The 21,170-nt window shown below is 28.1% G+C and overlaps 2 protein-coding genes across 5 annotated transcripts in view; one reads left to right on the top strand and one right to left on the bottom strand.

Annotated features, from left to right (window-relative positions):
* Positions 1–18,347, bottom strand: part of LOC119665750 (MOB kinase activator-like 2) — a 70,761-nt gene extending 52,414 nt beyond the window's left edge. The window contains exons 1-2 of one of the 3 annotated variants that reach the window (XM_038074992.1): positions 18,265–18,347; positions 17,452–17,612 (exon numbers count right to left, since the gene is read on the bottom strand). In XM_038074992.1, the coding sequence (XP_037930920.1) occupies positions 17,452–17,456 (5 nt within the window). In that variant the 5' untranslated portion in view covers positions 17,457–17,612; positions 18,265–18,347. Of the gene's footprint in view, positions 1–17,451; positions 17,613–18,085; positions 18,120–18,264 lie in introns of those variants that run through there. The other 2 variants (XM_038074991.1, XM_038074993.1) reach the window with 2 other exon arrangements.
* LOC119665752 (mitochondrial import inner membrane translocase subunit TIM14-like) lies at positions 18,292–19,337 on the top strand. Of its 2 annotated transcripts, none has more exons than XM_038074994.1 (3): positions 18,292–18,379; positions 18,788–19,024; positions 19,083–19,337. In XM_038074994.1, the coding sequence occupies exons 1-3, from the start codon at positions 18,332–18,334 to the stop codon at positions 19,194–19,196; spliced, it is 399 nt and encodes a 132-aa protein (XP_037930922.1). In that variant the 5' UTR covers positions 18,292–18,331; the 3' UTR covers positions 19,197–19,337. The 2 variants fall into 2 exon arrangements, with proteins under 2 accessions (XP_037930922.1, XP_037930923.1); XM_038074995.1 differs by lacking the exon at positions 18,292–18,379 and adding an exon at positions 18,534–18,717.
* Positions 19,338–21,170: the final 1,833 nt, after the last annotated feature.

The raw sequence follows: 21,170 nt of genomic DNA, 5'->3' as shown, positions 1-21,170 counted from the left end.
GCTTAGTCAGATGTTCAGTTCAATTGCATGTCGTTTTTATTTGTGCGTGCTTGTATGCCTGTATGTGTTATATAGATTTACCGTTGTTGAGCGCAGATTGCTCTCACTTAATTATTCTCCTCTCCTGCTTTATTCTAATTAACATATAACAAATTATACACACATAATTATGTATACACATGTATGCATAAAAAAGCTATTTGGATTTTTATTACATTTAATATTTCTGACTTGTAATTAGCCTCTAGTGCATATACTCTGTTTGCTGCAATTTTAGGGGTTTCCTTAAACATTAAACAGGTTATGGTGTAAATTCATATACTTTTAATTATGGAGCAGCTTGTCCCGCTTAGTCATGCTTTTATTTTATTTTATTCATTAAGGAGCTTTGCTTATACCTATATGATCATAACACTTTCATGCATCAGAACCACTATTTGTGTATTATATATAAATAATAAAAACATGTACATACATATTGCATATGTTTATAAGAAATGTAATATGTAGTATATATGCAATTATTGGATTTGCTGCTGAAGGTATAATTAAGCTGTTTTATTGTTTTTTAAATAATATTAAATATTGTGTTATAATATAACGCATTATATTATTTAAGAAAATGTTTTCTAAAATTAATATGTTTGGTAGAGAAAACTCCCAAGTTTTAGAAAAACAGTACAGTGTCCTAACATTTTTCCCATTTTAGCTCACTTCTCAAAAGTATATTTTAGTTACAAAAAAAAAAAAATTGTTGTAATAAACTTTGTAGCGAAACGGATTCAGTAAGATTATGAATGCTCTAAAAACAAAAAATTCTAAAAGTTTGAAATTGTGCAGAAGTATTATTAAAATATTATTTTTTATTAAGATATATGAATAACTAAAAATCATCTGCTGCTTTTAAAGCTTACACTGAGGGCCGATTTCACCGTGCTAACTTAAACCTCAATACTCACTTGAACGCAAACTCTGAAAAATTTTTGACTTCTCAAAAGAGCTAAATATGTTTATTGCATATGGAATAACTATATATCAAACATTTTTTCAATAAAAAAAATGTTTCAAAAACAAGCAATTTTAATAATAAATAAATTGTTTGACAAAAGACAATCATAGAAATAGTTAATCTTTACTAGGAACACCTATTGTGCTGATACAAGCACATAGATATAATACTTCATTTAAATTTTTATAAATTTTTATTCAAACTCTATTTGGTAAGTCCAAGAATTCTTTACCTTTTTTGCGCTCTTACCGTTATTCCGAAACTTTCAGAAAGAAAGCCATCCTATACATATCTCTCTTGATTTTTGAATTTCCTATTCTAGGAATAGAATTGTCAGGTTCTGATAAATAGACTTGTTACTATGGTGTTTTAACATTATTTTTTATAGTTTTTTCGATTGGCAACTTTGCTCCTAAGTTTTAAACATAAATTTGTGGAATAAAATCTTGTTCTGCAGACTAGATTGGTTAGAATGGCAAAATTATATTTCTTAATTTTGCAGGGAATTGCAGCTTATAATGATTTTCAACTGTAATCTCAGATACTTACAGTCTGATTTTATGGGATGACAATTTGTTAAGATTAAAACTAAAATTATCTAAACTTATAGATAAGTTTTGAATAAGTGTACTATAAAAAAAGTCAGCTGTTATACAAATTGCTTATAGATTTATTTTGTATAGAATCAACCCGATTAATTGGAATTAATCTTAATTAGTATATTTAACCTATATTTTATGTACATAAACAAACAACGAACAAATATTTTTTTTTATTTATAAAAAACGTTGAATATCAACTCAATGGAACCAGGGTTTTCGAATAGAACTGATAAATATAGACTAAACAAGTTTTTACATATTAAGAAATTCATCAAACAGATCTTGTTAAAAATGCTAATATAGCAGGTACATACATACATACACCCTTCATACGTAATTGACAAGTGTTTGTTTGATGTAGCAGCAAAGTGTGCTACATAAACAATTCAAATTTTATTGAATTATTATAATGGTGCTGAAAGGGTTAAAGCGGAAACAAAGTTGCTCATTTGTACATTAAAAAAAAATGATGGTATTGCTGAAATTTTTAATGGTGGTTGGTGGCTTTAAACAATGAATAAGAACTGCTTGAATAAATATTATTCTTTGTTACTTTAAAACAAAGCAACTACAAACACATATTGCATACACACATAATATATACAATATGTGTACATACATATACAAACAGTGAGATATGAAATTTACTAGAAATTGATGTCATTTTCCGCATGAAATGATGGAAATACGGGTAGCAACCAAAAGCAGAAGTACTGAAAGAATATAGTGCCATATTGCAAACACATTACCTGTGCTTCAACTTTGCTACTCTGCGACTTTGCTTCTTCATTTTCTTCTTGTTTTTGTATATCATTTGTTTCTTCATGAATGAATTAAAAAAAATTTGTGGAGATAGTTAAAATTGTTTTTGTTTTGCTACATTTTATTGTTGCAAATGTAATTATTGCATTTGTTTGTTTGTATTTGCCGTTGCAATACCAGCAACGGTGCATTAATTGCCACAAATAAAAAGCACGCAAGATAACTGCAAATTTAAACCACGCTGCAGTAGTTAGAGTTGCAGAGCAAAATATTTGCTGCATTGTTGTGTTGTGGCCTGTTGTCGTTTTTATATGTCGTTTATATGTAGTTTCCTTTTGCGTTTCTCATTAAACACTTTTAATATTAAATCTTTCATTTGTTTGTTTGTTAGGCATTTGCGTTTGTCGCAACGCAATTTCATTTGCTCTAAAGTATTTTTTTTTTATTATTTTTTTGGTTTGGGTTTAGTTAATTTATTTTTTATTGCCCTCGCATCACTTGGTCATAATAAAACCACGTTTTATTTGTTGTTTTGTTGATGTTATTACAGTTTCTGCTGCCAATGCTGAAAGTAATATATGCATACATACATATGTATGTATTTTCCTTGTGCATGCGCAGTGTTTTAGAGTGTACCTATGACGTCACTATTACTTCGTACTTTATAAATCAATATTTTTGTGGTTTGAGGAAAAGAAATGCGCAAAATTTTTGAAAATATGCAAAATAAAACGAACATCATTTATGTTAATTCTTACCTTGTTGTTTTTTTTTTTTTTGCAAATGTTACTATTTTAGCGTGGGCTAACCAACAACAAACATTTATTTATGCAACGACGCAAAACGAAATCTACTACTACTATAAGCAAAAATAAACCGAAAAGGAAATTATGCTGAAATCTTGATTAAATTTCAATCAAACTAAAGCAGAAAAAAAAGTCAACATTATAATTCTCCTTTACTATTCATATCTTATAAGTTACAGTTTATTAATTTCCATATGAAATTTACTGTTGTTTTTATGCTTTTTCAACTTTTCAAACATAAGGCAATAAAAACAAAGCATCAACACAAAACAACAACATGTGAACAAGTTAGAACAGATGTTCGGTAGCGACGTTCACTCTTTAGTGTTGTAAACACAAAAAGTAGAAATCAGCTGTTCTCTACCCATACACACTTGCAGCAGACAGTAATGTTTGTATATAAGAGCAGCACTGAGCAAATTTCTCTCTTTAATATTTATTTTTATGACTTGACCTGTTAAATACACTGCACAGTGTGTCGCAAAAGCAAAAACAATATAAATTAAAGAAGGCAGAAGCAGTGGCAGAGGCAGAGGCAGAAGCATATCGTAAGACAAAACAAGTAGCGTAACGTGCAGAGCATTTAAAAGCAGCGATTAGTATAGAAATTGTAGAACACCATATGTTGGCAAATGTAAGTTTGTAAATTTATATGTATATATTCTGCAACTTATTGTACATTTAAAAATTATACAGGGTCTGTCTGACGTTATAGAGAAGTAATTGTGATATTAATATTTTAATATTTATTTAACCAAAGAAATGCACTGGACAGTTCACAGTTCTTTTTACGAAATGGTATCCATATTAATCATTAATAAATAACAAATTTTGGGTAACGGATAACATTACCGTTACAGTATCCATTAATATGTAAAAATATAGGTACAAAAAATGTAAAATAATTAGAAATAATGTGAATTAATATGTTTTAATGTTGAGCTACATAAAACTTTATATTTCATTAGGGTTATTCACGATTTCGAGTAACGCGCTCGGTAACCGAGTAGCGTATTAAAAGTGCAAAGCAGCAACAACAAAATACATGTCGAGCAATGCGTTGCAACGCTACTACGTTAGTCAAGCATATGCTTTGCTTTCTCTTTTATTTTCACAATAATTTAGAAATTTGAACTCGTTACTCGAATTCGTGAATATCCTTATTATATTTTTGTTTTGTTTATACAATTATGGTAAATACGTATTACAGCAAACATTCATATAGTGTTCGAATATTTTCGAGTTGATTGCTGAACTCAAAACAAATTCTTGAACACAAATATGCATGAAATTCAAATGTTAGAATCTTCGAAAAGCCGGATTATATATTTGAAGCACTTTTATGTGTTTCTTGTCTTTTATAATTCAACTTAACGTAAGCTTATGATCAGTAGATAAAGAAAAAAATACAGTATGCTTTCAATAAAGCGAACACCTAATAATCCGAATACTTACTAATCAATAATCCGGACCGAAACATTTTTCAATTTTTTCCTTAATTTCAGTTTCGTAGTTTCTATATATTTCATAGGTTTTTGAGCAACTTTATTAAATTTTTTATATTTTTATCCAATTATATTGTAAATCGTTTTGTATATGCATTTTTTCTACGTTCAATGCATGAAAGATAATGCTAAGGACGTCGCTTTCGATTTTAATAATGTTTTATTTCATTTTGGGCATTGGACACTGTAAGTCCAATAGCAAACTTGTTCAATAGGTTTTTATGTGTTCCGTCATTCCTAACTTGTGTTTCTACAATTCAAGTTTGAAATCTTGTCCAGGTACGGATATTCCTTAACCATGAGGGTTGTTTCCGTCCAACACCTCTGCGTCCTTCCATACGGCCTTGAAGTATAAATTGCAATACTTCGTATTTGGATGCACGTATTATGTGACCAAGAATGCTTTTTTTCTTTTTTTTGCATGGTTTTTAGCAGGGTTTGAATTGCTGTTACTATTTTCTAGCAATTATTTTTGACTACGAAAATAACTTTTCATTTCTATCAGTTCAATGTATATTCAATAGACGGCCTCCAATTTATTCATTGCGGTTTTAAGAATGCAAATTTCTACTCTATATAGTAAGACTGACTGACCATACGTAACATTTCATATATCTCGTTCTAAGCAGTAGACCAAATTCTGAATTCCTTAACATGCGTAACATGATTTGTTTAAATATATATATTATAGTTAGAAGAAACAAAAATCAAATTTATAAAAATTCTCTCTACTTCAAATTTTTTTTATAATAATTTTATAAATTTTTATTATAATGTTTTTAAAAAAAAATAAAAAATATACTAAAAAAATGCACTACAGTAATGAAATATATAACAGAAAGTTGAATTGATGAACAACGTAATAAACATTTAGAAAAATTAAAGAATATAGCGAACCATAAAAAGAGGTAATAAAGTCCAGAACAATAAATAAGTCGGAACTTAAAAGTATTGACAAGCATTACACTCAATAGACAATTTACAACGCAAATTGAACACCAGAACAATGTACTATGCTTATTGTAGCAAATCTTATTAGTGTAGCAAATTTTGTTGAGGTAAACATAACGAATTGAAATGGCAAAGCTTTGAATTTAATTAAATTTATGTAAATAAAATTGTATTTTTCACTTTAAATATTATTTAATTTTGTATTTATTTAATTGAAATTAAAAAAGTTGATAAAAAAGTTTTCAATTTTACGTTTACCGAAACGCACAAGGCAATGCTAGTTTCATATAAAACTTACTTATATATAGAATATACAATCATAAAATGTACAATATATATAGCAGTTTTTAGATAAATGAAAATATTACCATACATTTTACAGCGTCGACTTTTAAGTACAGCTGATAATTAATCTGTTAACTAACACAGCATCTTTTTATTAAGCAATGCTTGACAAATATTAATACAACGTATTATCAGCGACTATAATTATTTACGATTATGTATGTTTGTATACAAAATAAATGTTTAGTAAGAAAAAATGTTTGCAGAGTACTACTCTATAAAGTTTAGTTGCTTTGTTATTAAAAAAAAAAAAATTGGAGTAAAGAAGACTGGAAACCAATTGAGTAGCTACCGAAGTACCCAAAAAATGTACCATTTGATTTTGTTTATGAACCGATGGCATGATTGGGGCTATACTTATTCAAAAAGGAAGAAAGTGAGAAGTACTTTATTAATAAAAAAAAATTGAAGTAGACTGTAAAGCGATTGGGTAGCTACCAAAGTACCCTAAAAAATGTACCATTTGATTTTGTTTATGATTGGGGCTGTACTTATTCAAGAAGGAAAAAAGCCAGAAGGTCGGGAGTGCTCAAAACAGAATCATGTACAAAGATTTATTTTCTATGAAATAATGAACAGTTTGTAGAAGACTTCCAACGAAACCGTACTGCATATTTTACTGTCAGAGAAATCAATAATACAGGTGTAGGAAGACTATAATGTTTCCCTAAATGGAACTATATCCAATAATCGCAACAATTCTCAAAGGATGCATTGACATGGTAATATAGTTCGCAACCCTTTCTAAAAATAAATAGCAATATAGCATGCCCGATCAGTTATTTGATGTCAGAGATATTTAAAATCATAAGTCTATACAACAGACTACTCCATAACAAGACCAACTTTAAAAGCAGATATTTATAAATTACAGACTCAAATTATAGAAAAAATTATAGAAAATTAAAGCTCTATGATGAAGATTGAAGATTCGTTTTGATATCCTAAACTTATATATCATATTAAATATAATATGACCCTTTTCTAGAAATTCTGTTGGTTTTCTTGTAATTTGAAATGCTACACCTCATAAAAAACAGTTTTTTATAAAAAATTTCTTAAACAACTTTATTCTTCATATTCATATGTTAGGCTGGAGAGAATTATTTACATTAAAAATTATTATATGTCTGTATATGAGTTTATTTACATAAAATCAACTGCATATCTATATATTTATGGTAGGTTTTTTTATACAGTTTTGTCAATTAAAAGTCTATCAAAAATGTTTGGCTGGGAAAATATACAAATATTACAGAATAATATAATATAGTAGAATATACAAAATAAGAGTTTTCACTATAAACTGTATTGTTTATTATTATAATTTATTATTAAATTTGATTAGTTTTGAGTAAACACAATTATGTGGTGTTGATCTAAATATTTGTATATAAAAAATTTTAATGCTAAGAATACATATACAACTTTTGTACAAATTCGAAAACCAAAAAAATTTAAATATCTATAAAAAGTACTATGACATTTTATAGCACAGAGGAGAACCCCCTCAGTGCGTTTATGAACCTTGACGGGTTTTTTTTTTTTAAATCAAACTGGGCTATTCTTGCAACAATTGTCCTTCAATTTGTTACAAAGTAAGGTTGTAAGCATTTCAGTGTTCTTAGCAATTGCCTGAAAGCGGAAAGGGTGTTCAGATGAGAGCCCTACAAAAAAAAATACTATGGGCGTTATCAGAAACATTTCACTCAAGTCACATTTTATTTCTACATATATTTGCAATTAATATAGATTAACATTTAAATTATTTAAAATAATTGAGTGGACTTTAAAAAATGAATACATACAGTTTATAAATACAATTTTTGTATTTTTGATTTTTGTTTACAGATAAGCAAATAACAAAAAAATTAAAATATATTTTTAAATAAATTCTTCAGATATTTAAATCTATTATTTACGATTAATACAAAAACGGAACTACTTATGAACCACATACAAGTGGTTGTGGTTACTTTTAAATAAAATTTATTTTTAGTAGAAGAATTTTTGTTTACATTTCCACCAACACAATATTTAGATTTATGGAAAAGCAAGTCATAGAAATCATATCTTTTAGATGCATTAACCTTGAAACGTTCTCTTCTAAAAATGAAACAAACAATTTTGTATGTGACGACAAATTTCAAGGGTTCGCATATACACTGATCCACAAATTATACTGGAACCAAAATAAAACTGACATGAAAACACACTTTCGGGCACTCGAATTAAAAACGAAAAGAAATTGAAAATGTCATATATAATCTGAAATATTTGTCATTTTTCTAGATTTTCGTGCTCAAAGAACCTTGATAAATAATTGTATGTGCAATACCATTTAGTGTATTCTAGAATAAAAAATGTATACATATAATAGAAATTCTTGGGTAATACATTCTAAAAACTATATATCTATTATAAACATTTGTTGCTGTTAGATTCGCTGTAAGATTTCGAATAAATAACAGATAACCAAGGAAAAAGAGTCGAAGTAGTAAGAGATGTTAGGGAAGAATCATGTTGATTGATTGGCATTTATGGATAGAATAAAAATAAGATTTTGTTCATAATATGTATATATATTCAATATATAGAGATATAATTGTACTCTCCATTCAATATATGCAATACATAGAAATATAATTATACTCTCTATTCAATATATTCAATATATAGGGATATAATTGTACTCTCCATTTAATATATAGAGTTATCCCTCCATTTAATATATTCAATACATAGAGATATAATTGTACTCTCCATTCAATATATTCAATATATAGGGATATAATTGTACTCCCCATTTAATATATAGAGATATAATTGTTCTCTCCATTCAATATATTCAATATATAGAGATATAATTGTACTCTCCATTTATTCCATATTAATTAATTTAAGAAGTTATTAAATACCAAGCAGTATATTTTTATTATATAAATATATATTCTTATATATTTATAAATTTATCCATAAGTATTAATAAGACATTATTACATATTCAATATTTGACCTCAATTTAGAGAGAAAGTTATCAGTTTGCATTTCTGTAAACTACATGTATTTTTACAAAAATCTACACTTTTAGTAGTGCAAAAGTTTATGTCAATCTTCATTCTCCAAATAGCCAGACAAGTATGGTCAGATGCTTTCGCAGACGATTTACATGTTTTTATACACATAACAATTTATCTTACTAAACACAGGTGCTAATGTTGGATCGTGGTTGAATGTGTCTAGCGTTACGTGACAACTTGCTTGTGAGATAATTCTGTAGACTTACGACTGAGAACATTTAATAATAGATATATTGGATTTGAATTTAGATGCTATAGGCATTTTTTCCAATTACATATAATAATAAGTTAATGCGAAGAAAAGATAATATATAATAATATGTGCTTAACACTCGTAATTTCTAACTATACAAGGGAAAATCTTGTTATTAGTGGATCGTGCCGATTTTTAGAATAGCTAAACTCCTAATCTAAAAATTAAATAGTTTTAAGGAATTTTGAGAGATACGAAACGTAAAATAAAATCTTTAAATTAGTGACAGGCATTATTTAAAAATATCAACATTATCTTCATAAGGAATTTCGATTTCCAGAACAAACTTTTGCATCTGAAAAAATGTTTTTCTGTGCCAACAAATTTGAACAAAATGGTAAATAGAAAATACCAGTGTCAACTAGTTCCGAAGAAGGAAAAACATGTACATAGGTAAGAATTGAGAAATACATATTTTATAATAATTAATAATGTGAACAGAACTCATTGGAAAAACCTCTGCTCTTCTTAAAGTGTTATACATCGATAATAAATGTATGGACATGTGTATATCGTATACAGCAGTTCAAACCAGATTTCTAATTTTATGATCTTTTGTATATAAGAATGAACATTATTGAAATAATATAATTAAGAATAATACACGAAACATCATTGAAAATAAAAATCAATAAATAATCTTTCTTTAGCATCTGTTTTCATGAAGATAAATTCTTAAAATTTCCTTAATCGATTTCCCGATTACACTTAGGAAGGCTCGATATTAACATATATTACAAAAAATAATTGTATTCCATCCATTCATATATAGACTGTTTCGTACATAACTCCGATAAACTCCCGAGTTGGAAAAAAATTATTATGGGAAAAAGGGATTTTTTTTTCAATATTTATTAAAATAAAGTATGTTAAAAAAAACACTTTCCAAACTTTAACCAAAAATTTATCATTTATCTCAAATATGATGGTTCGTTCATATATATCCGTATTTTTAGGAACCCAAAACGTACGTGGTTCTTGAAACCTTGACGGGCCAAAGTCGATTATTTCTGTGGAAAACTTTATTTATGTCCAAATTTTTGGAAAATTTTTTTTATTTTCTGTATATTAAAAAATTTATATATTACGAAAAAGATTTGCGCAGGAAATTTCTGCTTATCACGCTTTCTTTTTCTGTAATGGCCAATTTTTCCTTTACAAATCACTCCATCTGTCCATCATACATGCATAAACATTGACAATAACAAGCAATAGGAGACCTTCAAAAGTTTCCTATAAAAGATCTTCAGAAGTTTCCTATAGACATCTTCCTATAGGAGATTTTCAGAAGTTTCCTATAGGAGATCTTTAGAAGTTTGCTATAGAGATCTTCCTACAGGAGATCTTCAGAAGTTTCCTATAGGAGTTACTTTGAAGTTTCCTATAGAGATCTTCCTAAAGGAGATTTTCAAAAGTTTCCTATAGGAGATCTTCGACCCTATCTGCCGAAAAATATGGCATTGATATATTGTGTCAAATAAAATCTAGTCGTTATGATGACTGAAACATATCTTCATAATTAGAGATGATAATCCGGCCATAAAAGCTTTTGATTCGATATAAACGAAATCCTTTAAGGTGAAAATATACATTTTTGAAATTCTTGTTACAGATTGAAGTGGAATGTGTAAAGTAAAACTAACGGGTGGAAGATATTAACTGTGGCTTGCATTGATATTTGAGTAAGTGATTAAATAATTTATAATTATTTATGCGTATAATTTACGCCTGCATATTACAAACTATTGTCAATTTCTATTACTATTGAAATTTTAATAATTACTTGAATTCAGAAAGTCTCTAAAGTTAAGACATAATAATAAAATAATAAAATAGTTAACTAATATTGGAAAGACGATATATGGGTTTAAATATACATTGTACAACATTAAATTATTCTGTATTTGAATTTGAAGAAATGTCTTGGATTATTTTCGATTAGAATTTAAATCATCTTTGTGACATTTTGTCTCATAATAAATGATATAAAGCAAAAAATAGCACACGTGCACGCTATAAAATCATGTCTTATTAACAGAAAGAAATGTTTTAATAAAAATAAATCTGTAATATTCTTTACGGCCTTACATAAACTCCTTCTAAATTAATTTCTCTTTCCTTGTTTCCTTATAAATAATATAAGCACTGTACTGTAAATCAAAAAAGGAATAATTTATTGTAAATTGACATTTACCTGCAAAAGCAGGTGACAGTCTCCTCAACGTCAAGGGGTAATGATAATTGCGCTGCAGCTGGTCCAGTAGAACTGCGAGGTACGGCACGTCCAGGAACATTACGAGATGAATGTAGAAAGGAAATAGCAAAAGATGAATGTGGAGTATCCTTTGTGGAAGTAGGAGTTTGTGGTGCAGATTCAGCATCCGCACTAGCCAAAGGAACTGCAGCGTAGCGCACAAGAATAGCACGACTGACACGATTACTACCGGTCAAATTCGAAATAGCCCAATTCATTATGTAAACGAGTAACTTTTTATAGGAACCAAAAGTTATAGTAGCATTAATACTACCAATAGTAAGTAGTAAATAGTAGCGAAAATGCAACCGGAAGCACACGTTAATGTTGCAGCAACATTAAATACCAAAATGCAACTGAAACCTAATAACAAAACTGAACGCAACGCACTGCAGCACAGTGGAAACAGTAAACCGCGATTTAATTGGCAGCTTGGTTATTTGTGCGTCCAAATGTCGATGTATTCCTTTAAAGGCGCCGATGGTGTTAGAGGTAGTCGTCAATGGAACTAATAAATATATGCGAAGGTGGTTGGTTACATGTCAACTACAAACAACTAGTGTAAGTGGAAAACGGAACGGGGTGTTGAGTACAAATGACTGCAAAACACGTACATACGTTCTATGTACCACTATCAACCGCAAGTGAAACCTTCAAATATAAATAAAAAACAATAATACTAAAAATAAATTAAAATTGATTTATTTCCATTTAAAAACGTTGAGATGCTTTGTTCAGGGCTTCGTTGTGCTGCTAAAGAGACTTAATGAAAGTGATTTGTGATGTCAATTTGTGATGAGTGCAAACAATAGACGGCGTCAGCGCTGGAGACGTACAAAATGTACAACACAAGCGCGCTTCTTGATAATTTAATTAAATTTTGTCTAATTTTTCTTCAAGGTTTTTTCATTTGATTTTATTTGCTTCCCATTGCTACTTTACTGTATTGCAAGCAAACAACTCATCCGCCACCTGCGGCCGGCCCTATGCAGTACAAGCAGATATAATAGAGCTTAACAGGCAGTGCTGATACCAGAAGTGCTCGCTGCTGGGTTGCTGGGTTGTGTTTAGTGTTTAGTGTTGTTAGAAATCAATAATTCACAACTTTGCAGACCAAGTGACGGAAGGCGGCAGTGCTAGCAGTACATGGCTACCACTGCAGGGACACGTGACATACATCAACATTTCGCATTCCATATGATTTTCCATTTATTTTTTATATTTTTCTACTTTGCTCTGCAAAGCGAAATGTACGCTTTTCAATTATGAAAGATATATGTACTCAATTCGAACCGAACCGATTCGACTTGACTTGACTCAATTCGTTTGTAGTTGTTATGTAAATCTTTAAAACATTATTTTTCCATTTCCATTTGTCTTCATTTTGCAATATGGGAAATATGTTTATTATTTGAAGAGTACGTTATGCAAATTTAATATTACCAAATGCAATTATAATTATTTTTGAGGATATGATAAGCTCGTTCATATATTATATAATTGAATTTTAGATTTGAAACACCACATTACTTTATATGGGTGAAATGGGTGAAAAATTCAACAATTACTTAGTACAATTCTTTAAGTGACTTGACAGTCACTTAATATACTGCCATATATAACTTTTCATTCTTCTTATAGAAAATATATAATATCAGAGATGTTGACTAAGTACACGAAAAAGCTTGAAATCTATTTTTCGTACCCCTAAAAGTGAAAATCTAAATGCAATTCGCGTTTCAAATGAGATGAACATACTATATATGTATATATATAATTTCAACAATAAGGAATAGTGAATTATTATTTCAGTAGTAAATTATTATTGTTTTTGTTATATTGTTTGTTTGTAATATTTCATTAAGAAACCCAAAAACAATTATCACGAAATAGTAAAAAACTAAATTAAAAAGTGACTGAATTGAGTGAAAAGATCTGGAAACTAGTTCCAAGTATTATTTTACAAATAAATTAAGCAAACAGATTTCTTCAGTCATTAGTGAAAAGAATAGTAGTATATGTATATATAGATAACATAACAATAAAATAAATATGTTATTTAATAAAGTAGTTCATTACAAAGTTGTATATACCATGACAAAATTTTTATTTCAAATAGAAAACGTGATTATAGTAAGCATATTTACAAATCCATAAATTTTATTTCAGAGTCCATTATAAAGTACATATAATCTATATAGTAAAATTATTACATTATCAAAAAAAAACAATTTCTTTAAATATTCAGGTTTTATCCGAGAGGGAGAGAGAGAGAGAGAGAGAGAGGAAGAGAGAGAGAGGAAGAGAGAGAGAGGAAGAGAGAGAGAGGAAGAGAGAGAGAAGAAGAGAGGAAGACAGTGAGGAAGATAGAGAGGAAGAGGGAGAGGAAGAGGGAGAGGAAGAGAGAGAGTAAGCTATCTGCTGTTGTGGAATATAATACTGACCATCGACTAAAAATTAATTAACGGACTATAATAATATTATGCAATACTTCCTTCGCAATTATGGTAAGGATTATTGTAAGGATATTTTCAAATTGAAAAATTTTATATTTTAAAATCTACATAGTAAGATCATTATATCACAATAAAATACAAAAAAATCAGTTTCTTTATATATTCAGGTTTTATCAATAAGTTAACTTCTGTTGTAGAATATAATACTGGTCATAGAATAATAATGAATCAAGACAATGATGTAATCCAATCGCTCCTTCACAATAATCAGTTTCAATCGTCTATAACATTTGCTATAAAAACTCTTTCAATTGAACCCATAACTATATAGAATTACTGAAATATTGAGAATGAATGTTTTTTTAACAACAGACTATAGAGTAATCTTTTTTCCAGAGTCGATATCCCAAAATCATTCGTATTTTCAGACAACCATATAGTCGTTGAACTCTCCTAACAAAGACTGTGTTACAACAACAATAATCACAATAAATTACAAATAATTTTGCTAATTCATAAAAATGTTTGTTAATGAGAATACATACTTTGAAAAAGCCTTTAGGCCTTATAATATTTCCTTGTTAAGGCAAAGCTATAATGAAACCCAGTATAGTATAGTACAAAATTTAAGGCAGTACATAGTTTCAATTTTAGTTTTACCGATCGATATGAATAAAATTGTTTCATAACTTAAATGCAAAATATAAGCTATATGTACAAAATATGTAAAAGACAATGAAATACTAGCAGATATTTTAAGAAGTTGTAATTATTCAATCTATAGTTCCCTTTCACCAAAAGTTAAATATGAAACAAGTGAGAAAGAGGGACAGATTTTTGTTATGAACACTATAAATTTGTCACATACAGTCCCTTTTGCAGGAATATGGATTATTCATATATAAATTTAAAGAGATATTGAAACCTTTTTTGATTTTTGTTTGTTTGTTAACACAGACTTATGCATATGATGTTTTGAAGACATGCACTATAATAATTTTATTTAATCATTATCTATATTATATTACTTCTATTCGATAACCTTTTATAGGTTATCAAATCTAAACTCACGTGTTGACATTCAACCCTAAAACAACAGTAAATGTCTTTATTATTTTTATAATTAAAATGAAAAATTACAATACATTATACGAGTACAAAATAATCAAATATAATTTTTTGAAAAATTTTTTAATACAAAGAATTTAAATTTTGAATTTTCGCTGAGAGACTAACAATATTTAAATCTTAAAACCACCTTAAAAACTGAGAAAACACAAATTTTTGCATTCATACCTGTATAAAATAAGTATATAAGCCCCCTTAAATAGGTAAGATTATCACGTGCAATTTTAAGATATCGTGTAAAATTTGTACATTTGTGCAATCCATGATTCTGGTTTTGTAAAACTTATTACATTTATGCCCTTTGTGGATTAAATATTTCATTTAACATGGTATCTTCATTTGAGACGTACTATGTTTCAATATTTCTAGGCTGATTATTATTTTTAAGTATAAATTTGTATGTATACTGCAGATTATATTCATGGAAACAAAAATAGTTTTGTTTTTAATCTAAATACTCCTTAATACTTTATCTCTTTAGTAATGAATTATGAAACCAGACAACTATTATTAGCATAAAAATAAAAGAAACTTAAAAAATATTCACTCAATTATCTCTAATAAATTTCCGGATCACAGAAGGAAAGTCTATGCATGGGGAAGAGTATAGGAAGAAAAACATTAAACAACTTTTATTTATTCGAGAAGCTTACAGGTTAAAACCCTTATAATTTTCAAATTTATTTTGTTAAAAGGTGGAGTGGGTCCTTTTATCTGGATAAAATATAATATCTCATTGAAGATAAATTTTGGAAATCATAAAATCAATCAGTCTATTATGGTTAATTAATTTTTTTAATAGAATTTTTGACGCTAAAATCAAATCTCTTAAGAATCGGTTAAATATATTCAGCAAAGCCTCAAACACTACTATTCGCCAGCTGGAAATTATACAAAGCCAGGCTCTGAGAAAACTTTTGAAGGTATCATGGTACATTAGGACAAATGACATTCTCAGGGATCTCAAGATTGATCCGATCAAAAAATACCTAGAGGATAGACCCCCGAAACTATTTACGCAATAGTACCAACATCGCGTTATCGAATCTCAGAGTGGTAACAGGTTCCACGGGGAGGTATGCAGATCTGAAGTCAGTTATTGCTTACTCTGATGAAGTGATAAACAATAATCCAATCAAGGCGTAGAGAGGTGTTACGAAGAAACCTCGCAGTTAGTAGAGAGTAAGTGCACTGACTCCACTACCCTCAACATAGATTAGATAATCTTGTTACTATAAAATTTGTTATAATAATAAATAATAATTTTGATTTAAAATTAAAAATCTTGATAGTAAAAAATTTTTATTTGTATATTAAGTTTAGCATTAATTCAAAAATTTTAACATTTTTAGTACATCTCTTTGGAACTATAAGTAAAATTTTTTTTATATCCTTCAAGACTAGTGACAGCCTTAACCGAGCAGATGCTTACTTAGGCCTTATGAAACAAACTTAATAATGATTAGCTTACCTAATAAAAGTACAGATTAAATAAAAACAATAAAAAATTACACTTAGTTAAAAAAATTAATAAAATTAAAGGTAATATTTTTATAATCATTTTTTAATAAATAAATGTAATGAATTAAAATGTGTATTTGTTACTCCACACTCAAGGCAGAGCGACATTATTGGTCGTTGAACTTAGTATATTTACATACAATTGATATTATAAACAATTATATGCATGAGCCATTATCTCAAGTGATATATTAAATATTGTTTAACAATTAACTTAAATATAATTGTACAGTACTTGAGCATGAGTAATTATAAACAAAATCAAAGAGCTTCCAGAGCGTTGGTATGTAAAAACAAAGCAAACAAACTTTATTTATATTAATGTATAATGTATAAACATACATATACGGACAAACTCTACACTTTGGGATTTAGTTGAATGGGAAATGTGATTTCTTAAGCTTTTTTATATTATCTTCCACAAATATTTAGCACTTATCTAAGGCTGCTCCAAACAGTCTAGTTAAAAATAACATATTATAATGAAATATTGAGAAATCAATATTTTTTATTGATTTAAAATAACAAAAAGAAAAACAAACAAAAAACGACGAAGCAGAATGTACTTAAACGACACATCTACGAAAATATAAAACCGAAATTTTTAGAATAAGAATCGGGGCCAATTGGCACCAAGCCAAACTGGGGGTACACACACCAGTGGCCAGTTTAAAAGCAAATCCAATTTGCGAACGTTCTTTGTTGGGATTCATATTAATAAACACGCAAATATAAATAAAAATGCATTAAATACATATAGTTTATTAAAACACACTTACCCCATCAACCAGTCGACGGTATCGCGTAAATATTCCGGAATTCGCTCCAGTTTGGGGTTTTTTCTTACAGGACCAGAAGTTTTATAATTCCAAAATTTCTTTTGTCAGTCCAAACGATTGCTTATACTTTTATATAACTTAATTCCAAAATTTAACAGAGCCTTTGTTTATTAGAAATATATTTATAAATATTTATTATTTTTTATGTAATATATTAAACAAAATTAATACAAAACAAAATTGTGAAACACTTTATCGTTCACTCTTTTTGTGCACTTAACAAAATTTTTTCTTATAATTTCCAATCAAAGGAGAGCTATTTTTATTGGAAAGCACGTTTTTGTTATTGTTTTATATTGGAATACAGCTGTCAAGTCAAAAATTGGCAGCACTATCACAACTAATATATACTTGTACTCTTCGCACTTTACGCTTGAGTTGCTTGCAGTAATTGCAGTTATAGTTTACCTTATTTTACATACCTTAGATTTGGCAAAACGTATAATAAACAAAAATATATTTGCAATTGTGTTTTGTGTATTTTCGTAAATAAATTTGCAAAAACGAATGACATTTGGAGAAGCATTCAAAAATAATTTTAAAAGTAAAAGTTCTTAAGAAAAATATTTTTTACCTGCTCATATAATTACTTTTAAATGTTTTATTCACTGCAAGTTTTCATTTTATTAAATACAACAAAATAATCCAAGTAGAATATTATTATATGAATTTGTAATATTTGTTCTTCAAAAAAAAAAAATAGTTACAAAGATTGAAATTTTAAATTACTGTATCAACACTATTATAAATAACCTTAACATTTTCGGCAACTTTTTCTTTGTTAATTTTATAAACCAAGAGTAATCTGCTGCTTTCTGCGATGAACAAAATTAAACATCTCATGCAAAGAGCATTAATACAAAATAAAGTAAATAAAAAAATTAAAACAGGGCGTTTCACAAATTTTAATTAAAACAAATTTGTTAATAAATTTTTGTTATAATTACAAATTTTACATATAGTATTATTGTAAATTTATTGAAAAATTTATTATTCAAAATTTTATAATGTCATTTAAAATATTTTAGGAAAAAATTGTTTTTAATAATACTAAAATTGTTTGTTCCTAAAATGTTTTGGCTGTAGATGGCAGCATTGTATTTATTCGGCACATTCTCTTTAGTAATATGAACAGCTGTCTTTGACAAGAACGCGTTTTGTTTTGGCTGTGAAATTAAAATCATTTAACAAATTATATAAATCATGGTATTTTTGCGCGATTAATAAATGCACTGCTAAAAATATTTGTTTAATTTCACGAATTTTTTACTTTTAGGCGAGTTCAATCATCCTCGCAGGTCTTGGTGCCGCTGCCATTGGTTTTGCTGGAAAACATATATTACGCCGTGTGCCTGGTATGACTACCAAGTTAACTGAAGCTGTTAAAAGCCTACAAAACTTTGAAGGAGGTTTTGCGAATTCTAAATATTATAAAGGCGGTTTCGATCCAAAAATGAACAAGCGTGAGGCATCTCTTATATTAGGCGTTAGTCCATCGGCTCCTAAACTAAAGGTAAAATCAACTAAATAAAATAAAATCGCACTAACTATATATTTTGCATAATATGTAGATAAAGGATGCTCATAAAAGAATTATGTTGCTCAATCATCCAGATCGTGGTGGTTCTCCATACTTGGCAGCTAAAATAAATGAAGCCAAGGATTTAATGGATAAAGCGAAATGAATGTTACTAAATTTTTTAATTACGAAAACATACTAAAATTACTATTAGTTAGGATATATTAAGTCAACATAAGACAGAACGCATGGGTTAAGTATGCAGGAACACATATTTTACTAAATAAATCATGAGTTATAACAATAACTATTTTTATTTTGTTATGTAACTTTTTGATAAGTGATGAAATGGTAAATTAATTTTGTATGAAATATATTAATGTGAATATATGTAAACATTACAGGTTCCATATATATGTAACCATTACAGTCTGATGAAGTAATAAATAATAATCCAGTCAGGGCGTAGAGAAGGGTTATGAAGAAACCTCGCAGTTAATAGGGAGTAAAAGTACTCAAGTATACTGACTCAACTAGCCTCAACATAATAATATGTAAACAAAATAATGTTATTAAAAAAATTAGTTTAGAATGAGTATATGTAATGGATATGTCAATATTAAAAGTAATTGTTAGAAATCACAGTCTATATATATTAATATTATGTCTTTATTTATTTTTAATTTGTTTATTTAAAAAAAATAGATGGCTAGTGTGTGTTCCAATTACTTAAAGCACATGCAGCAAATTAAGTTTGTAAAAGTATTCACAAATAAACGGAAGTACTAATATCTTTGCTCCTTCAATTGAAAAACCGAAATAACAATGACCTACAGCTTTTTGTAACTCGGTTGTCTATTAAAGTGCTGCATCAAAACATTCGTTTTTGCGGTCATTCGTTTTATTTTCAAATGTGTACCATATTTACAAATTATTTCTAAAGCGAATACGAACGAATAACAGAAACGGTCCGATAGAATTCGTTTCAATGGAATGGGGGTTGATTTGTTCTCTATAATCGTTTGTTTTGAATTTTAAAATCAAATAAACAAATATTTTAGAGTATTTCAATCACTTTTAGAGTATTTCAATCACTTTTAGAGTATTTCAAATAATTCTATTTTTGCAAAGAAATATTTTATATATTTTGTGTGCGTTTGGTTGCCTGCGCAAAAGTAAAGAAAGTTGGATGTGCGTAGAGATTTGCAATAATTGCAAGATCAAAGTACGTAAATTAGGTTTAATTTTCTATTATTTTCAATGCAAAAGTTGTTTAAACAGGTAGATCTAATGCAAAAGGTTAACTTAAAAAAACGGCTTGCGCAGAATTTCCTTCTTTGTCGATAGTTTTTTATGATGTAACAAAATAAATTGCTTCACATATTTACCTTTTCCTGGAAAATAATTTTATGCATGATATGGTAAAAATATCTATTTATGACAAGAGAGATTTTTAGAAATTTCTTAAGAATTCCTTCAGAATTTCTACTTTACAAAGTTTCTTGTAAATTATTTGCAACACCAGCAAGTAGTGCATCTTCGGAAAGGGTTTTTTCAGTTGCTCGGAACTTAATATCAGAAAAAAGAACATTGATTTCATCTAATCAAAGATCTATCAATCAAATCATGTTTTACACAAAAATCTTGAAAAAGAGGAATTAAGTCAGACGATGCTCAACATTTAATTTGCATATTAAATTAAATTTGTGAACTGTAAAAACTGTAAAAAACTTATTATAATTTTTTTAAATAAATTTTTGTTCAAAATTTTTTTTATATTTAATTAATATATTAAGTCATATTATATATGTAATCAACAAATTACTATTATCAACATTTTAAATAATATTTAATTAATAAAAAAACTTAAATAAATAAATTTGTGTCTTACTATTTAAAAACACATAATTTTTGTATGAACTGAAAATCAAATGCTTAGAGTACTCCCAACTACTTCAAATACTTTTAGAATGTTTAGAGTTAGAGTACTCTAAACAAACGAAACAAATATTTATTCCATTCCATTTTGTTTTTATGCCTATACATTCGTATTTGTTCGTTGAGAGTGAGAGTATGCTACCATTCTAAACACAATAGAATGCTTTGAAACTGAAATCAAATGCGCGCGTGCAGTACTCTA

The sequence above is a fragment of the Teleopsis dalmanni genome, chromosome 1 (genome assembly GCF_002237135.1).
Source record: "Teleopsis dalmanni isolate 2A chromosome 1, ASM223713v2, whole genome shotgun sequence".
NCBI classification, from domain to species: Eukaryota; Metazoa; Arthropoda; class Insecta; order Diptera; family Diopsidae; genus Teleopsis; species Teleopsis dalmanni.
Note: the sequence above shows the minus strand (reverse complement) of the source record. Positions and strands in the feature narration are given on the sequence as shown.